General features: G+C 53.9%; 1 protein-coding gene across 2 annotated transcripts in view; it reads left to right on the forward strand.

Annotated features, from left to right (window-relative positions):
• The window catches only part of NOS1 (nitric oxide synthase 1 (neuronal)), an 89,797-nt gene that overhangs the window by 68,991 nt on the left and 14,806 nt on the right, over positions 1 to 6,000 (forward strand). For both annotated transcript variants that reach the window (XM_005863789.2, XM_014537697.1), the window contains 2 exons: positions 1,781 to 1,974; positions 3,588 to 3,757. In XM_005863789.2, the coding sequence (XP_005863851.1) occupies positions 1,781 to 1,974; positions 3,588 to 3,757 (364 nt within the window). The remainder of the gene's footprint in view (positions 1 to 1,780; positions 1,975 to 3,587; positions 3,758 to 6,000) is intronic.

Raw genomic sequence — 6,000 nt, forward strand, 5'->3', positions numbered from 1 at the left:
CCTGCCCCTTATCTGCCTGGCCACCTTCTGCTACGTTCAAGAGGACTTGGGGCCAGTGGCTGTGAACGTGAGCCAGCTCAGCAAGTTCGTGTCCTCTGCATTTGTATTTTGTTCCAGCCAAAAGAACAGAGGCAAATACACTTCTGAAAGAAATCGTGATGATCTGGGAGAAAGTGGAATTGATTCGCAGGCCTTTCAAAGGGTTCCTGTGGTTCTCAGGAGGCTCCCAAATTAGCAGCCCCACAGCGCCACCTGCTGGCCGTCAGTCCCTGCTAATTCCCTCCCTGGAGCTAGCAGTGGGTAAAGTCTTGGCTCTGGGAACCAAGATGGGTGTGAGCTCAAAGCAGGATCAATTGTGCGTAAAACCAGTGCCCCAGAGAAGGCAAAATCTGCCCAGGGGTGGGGAGTGGGACCCAGGCCCTCACACCGCCATTCACAATTTCAGTCGCCAAATTCCCCTCTTCAAAAAAAATACTTGACACCCAAAAGAGCAAGCGTGCCAGCACAGCTATTTTTAATAATGGCGGCTATTTGCAGCACAAAAGGGCTCTGGTTCTGCCAAAAGCTCCTTTAAATAGCAAGCCCCATTGGTTTACTCAAGTGATGATTATTCAAGGGAGGATGGAAACTTCCTGTTGAATGTCAAGTTCTCTATCAACTGAAAACCAGTTGTCAAAGAAGAGGAAGCAGAGCTGAAATGTGACCATAACCCGAGGTGTATGAGGGATTTGATAGGCCAGCGTGTGATCAATCCCCAGGCTTTCAAATATTGTGTAAAACGTAGTGTCTGTACTAAAACTTGACACCAACCAGAATAACCGAAGTCTGAGAAGTCTTTCCTGAGGCCCCCATTCCCCTGGTACAGGCCTCCCTGCACTGGACATACAAGAGTCCATGAGAAGGGGCGCCCGGCAGGTGGGAACGAGGTTCTCTCTGGGTTTCTCCTTAGATCTCTCCATGTTTATAGCATCGGGTGGATATGTGTTTAACAACAACCCCAGCTTCAGGCCAGGTCCTTTTCCCTTTTCCATGGCAATGTGAGGACGTCCAGTTGCAAAAGGTGTGAAGTTTAGGATTCTGGGGGGACACCACTGCCTTCACTCCAGGTGTCGAGAAGACCCCCCATTGCTACTGAGCCAAAGCTTGTCCTGGCAGCTGGGAGACTGAGGTGCCCTTCAACCAACAAAATATTTCTTGAGCACCTACTATGTGCCATGCACTGTCCTAGGTGCCAGGAATAGAGCCCTGAACAAAACAGACACACCAACCCCCTGTCCTCTAGAGTTTATGGTGTTGTGGGGGCCAGAGGATGGGCAGGGGGACAGGCCACAGACTGGATAACAAAGTAAATGCTACTGTGGGTCAGGGGATGGCCACTGCGATGGAGAAGAGAAAAGCTGGGGCAGGAGATAGAAAAACAAAGGGATCTGAGGACTGAGCCCTGGGAGTGCCAAGGGGAGATGAGAAGGAACCAGCCAAGGAGACTGAGCGAGGGCAGCCAGAGGGGATTCCAGGACCCGCGAGAAGGAAGACAGAGGGGCTGTGCTTTGTGCTGTGCCCTGACCAGCGTGAGCGCTAGAACTGGCTGTTGGATTCGCCAGTTCACAGGTGACCCTGCTTAACACCGGGGTGTGGAAACGAGGGGGACAGAGTCTGGCTGGCCTGGGCCCCAAGGAGAATGGAAGGAGGGAAACTGCAGCCACGGGACCCCCAAAGGAGCAAAGAAAGGGGGCAGTGGCTGGTGATGCCTTAGCTCATTGTCTCCGGTCCTTCCCTCCAGCCGGTCAACCATCTTCGTGCGTCTCCACACCAATGGGCATCAGGAGCTGCAGTACCAGCCTGGGGACCACCTGGGCGTCTTCCCTGGCAACCAGGAGGACCTGGTGAATGCCCTGATCGAGCGGCTGGAGGACGCGCCCCCTATCAACCAGCTGGTGAAAGTGGAGCTGCTGGAAGAGCGGAGCACGGCTCTGGGTAAGGATGGCCACCCGGGCACCCCACCCGCCCCCTCCTAGGCCCTCCCCTTCTCAGGGAGTCCCAGAGGCAGTGGGCGTCCGGGGAAGAGGAGACCCCTTCTTGGTCCCAGTCACCAACCCAGGTAGGAGGGTGGGTCTCTGTTGCCTCCAGCTTAGGAGACGGAACACTCACTCCCCATTTCTCTTGGCTGAACAACCTTGGCCCAGCTGGCCCTCTGTTGTCTGTGATGCCCGGACACCGATGGGGAGACTGATTGGAGCTGGGCCCCTCACTCTGCTTCCTTTTGTGTCACCGCCGCCCCAGTGCCCACAGAGTAAACGGCAGCTGGAATCTGACCCTGCCTCCTCTGAGGGTCCAAAGGCACTGTATGCAGCCCCACGCCCACCAGGCATGAGGCCACGTATCAGACCTCATTGTTCACGTCCCCACCTGCTTCCTCAGCCGTTCTTGACGTTCCCACTGAAGAACCTGCAAAGGCAGGGGGGTCAGTGCTTCATCTCAGTAGGTGCAGGTGAGCGCAGGGCTCAGGACAGGAGCGGCAGTGGCCTTGCGGGCCGGGCCGCCTGTGATACAGTGAGTGGCGTGTCGCCACTACAGAGGAGCTCAGGGTACAGTCAGGGCAGAACGTGAGCACAGCATGTAGGCACAGGCCTGTTGCAGATCCCCTAGGACAGTGGTCGGCAAACTCATTAGTCAGCAGAGCCAAATATCAACAGTAAAACGACTGAAATTTCTTTTGAGAGCCAAATTTTTTAAACTTAAACTATATAGGTAGGTACATTGTTATTAACTTAATTAGGGTGCTCCTAAGGCTTAGGAAGAGCCACACTCAAGGGGCCAAAGAGCCCCATGTGGCTCGCGAGCCGCAGTTTGCCGACCACGGCCCTGGGAGGGCACCACTTGGAGAGACACACCTCGGAACCAGTCCCACGCGGCCGGTTTTAGTGTTGGAACTGCGCCTGTTTCTCTTGGGTTGAGTCCCTGCTGAAGGAGAGGCTTGTGTTTGGGGGTTATAGTGAATGAAAAGTACACAGAAGCAGTTCGGTGTGATAGTTACAAGACAGACTGCTGACTTCACACTTACGAGCTGTGTGACCCTGGACAAATTCTTTAAACTCTCTGGGCTCCCATTGATCTCAGCTGCAAAAGGGAGAGAGTAATAGCACGTACCACCTAGGATGGTTGTGAGTCTGGGAGATGAGAAGCATTCTGGGAGTTAATATAAAGTGCTGAGCCCAAGACTTGCCACATAGAATATACTAGGTCAGTGTTAAGCTCGTTCGTCATTGTAAACACTGGTTCCCGCTCAGAGGAGGGAGAGGCCGATCCCGCCAGAGGACAGGCATGACTCGCGCTCAGTTGGTGGCTCACCGCGTGGAATGCCTGGGGACTGTCTCATGCTACTTGAATACTTGCTTTTTAATTTTTGGACTAGTTTGCCTACAATGGATTTTGAATACGCTCCTCGCACATGAGGTGTAGATGTGGGCTATGGAAGGTGGAGAGGCGAGGGGTTGCTGGGCTCACCCAGCCCCATCCTGACTGGGACCCAAGCCCTCAGAGCTCCCACTCTCCTGCCCCACCCTCCCCGACCACCACTGCCTCCGCAGGAGTCATCCGCAACTGGACGGATGAGCGCCGCCTCCCGCCCTGCACCATCTTCCAGGCCTTCAAGTACTACCTGGACATCACCACGCCGCCCACGCCCCTGCAGCTGCAGCAGTTCGCCTCCCTGGCCACCAGCGAGAAAGAGAAGCAGCAGCTGCTGGTCCTCAGCAAGGTGGGTCCTGGCCCCCTCAACCCCGGGGCGCGCCTTCCACCTGCTGGGCCTGGCTGAGTTGTCTGGTATTACAGCACACTTCCAGCAGATGGCAGTCTTGAACAGACATTGCTGGTTTCTAGTTCCCAGAAAGTCCATCGGGGTTAGTCCAGCCAGTGGTCGGTCGGCAAACTGCGGCTCGAGAGCCACATGTGGCTCTTTGGCCCCTTGAGTGTGGCTCTTCCACAAAATACCACGTGGCGTGCACGTACAGTGCGATTGAAACTTCGTGGTCCATGCGCAGAAGTCGGTTTTCAGCCTGGGCAAGTCTATTTTGAAGAAGTACTGTTGATATTTGGCTCTGTTGACTAATGAGTTTGCCAACCATTGGCACCATCTCGCCTGGTTCTGAGCCCTGATAGGACAAGAGTGACCTCATTGAATCTCAAAGTTCTTGGACCACAGTGGAAACTTCTTAGCCGATGCTTAGAAGAAAAAGAAATGGGGAACCTCACAGTGCCGTTTCACAGCTAAGCCTTTGCCGGTGCAGAGCAGCTGTCGGTAAAGGTTCAAGGTAAAGGAGGGCTCTGGTGGAAAGGTGAAGCCAGTGAACACAGCTGCTCCCGCCCTTGCTTAGAAACCGAGGGCCCGTCTGCTCCAGCTGCTGCCAAGCCTTGCGGTGTAGGAATCCCACCCAGTGGGGGCTCTCCCCTGGTATGCAAGCCACCAGCAAAGGTGGTTTAGCTTTCTTCTGCTGCCAGAGAGGGGATTGGATGGTGGTCCGAGAGGCAGGGGCCATGCAAGGCGTGCATGTGACTTAGAGACAGATAAGCAAACAGCAGAAGAAACGCCTCTGGGGAGCCGGAAACCGATGGGAGGGGTGGAACAGAAGGGCATTCTTTTCCTCATAAGTTGTGCAGAATTATTTAACTTTTTAAACTGTCCGTGTATAACTTTGATTAAAACTATTAAGTTAATGGGAAGTGTGACTAATAAGAGGAACCACAACTTGCTCTGCTTCCACAGGATTTAAAAAATATATTTTAAATATATTTTTATTAATTTCAGAGCAGAAGGGAGACGGAGAGAGAAAGAGAGAAACATCAATGATGAGAGAGAATCATTGATCGGCTGCCTCCTGCACGCCCCACACTGGGGACCGAGCCCGTAACCCGGGCATGTGCCCTGACTGGGAATCGAACTGTGACCTCCTGGTTCATAGGTTGATGTTCAACCCCTAGCCACGCCGGTCAGGCAATAGGATTATTTAAAGTAGAATTGGATGTAACTGTATTTTTATTTCTTTCCAAAGAGCATAAACTACAAGATTGAACGAACAAGAATTTTTATTCGGGGAAAGACCTGGGTGAGAGAAAATGGGAAGGGAGTCAGATAAGTCGGGGAGAACCATCAGCCGTCAAAACAAGTCTGACCCCAAGTGAAGGAGAGGGGAGGAGGTGGCATGGACGGGTCCCGGGTCGCACAGGCATTCTCGGGCAAGGCCAGCGCAGGTGGTCATGTTGGTGTCGGTGGATGTCACTCAAAGAGCAGCTGCTGGGGCTCTTGGCCAGTTGGGCCCCTGCATTGAAGGTCACTGAAGGTCTGGGAGGCACATCCTCAGCGACGCCACACCCTGTCAATAACCCAAGGATGGCCTCTAGAGACATGGGAAAAGGCGCTCTTACCCAATGCACTGTAATGGCCTTTCCCCTCCTCAAATCTGAGCCTCCTAACCCAATAAAGGACTGCCCGGGGCAGCTTCTGAGATGCAGGCAGAATCACTCTAGAGCCCCAGGGGACCCTCTGTTCCCTAGTCACAGCTGGGCTTTACTGTCAACATGCCCCGGAGCACAGCCCCCGCCCCCTCACCTGTCCCTTGGGGACTGTTATTTACCGTCTGAGCATGCTCTCTGCAGAGGCACCTGCACCCTTGCAAACCCACAGATTGCACGTTGGCATTCTATACCTGGGAGTCATGACTCCCTCCACGGTGCCGCTCTTTTAACCTTCACATACTGCAGGACAGTGTGAAGGTCAGGAGCCCAGATTCTGGGGCCAGACTGCCTAGGGTAAGGCTCCACGCATTTTCTCCATAAAGGGGGCCAGGTAGTAAATGTTTGAGGCTCCCAGTCCTTTCAGTCTCTGGCAACCACTCGGCTCTGCTATTGTAGTACAACAGCCTAGACCCGTGGTCGGCAAACTGCGGCTCGAGAGCCACATGCGGCTCTTTGGCCCCTTGAGTGTGGCTCTTCCACAAAATACCA

The sequence above is a fragment of the Myotis brandtii genome, unplaced genomic scaffold (genome assembly GCF_000412655.1).
Source record: "Myotis brandtii unplaced genomic scaffold, ASM41265v1 scaffold181, whole genome shotgun sequence".
Taxonomy (NCBI): domain Eukaryota; kingdom Metazoa; phylum Chordata; class Mammalia; order Chiroptera; family Vespertilionidae; genus Myotis; species Myotis brandtii.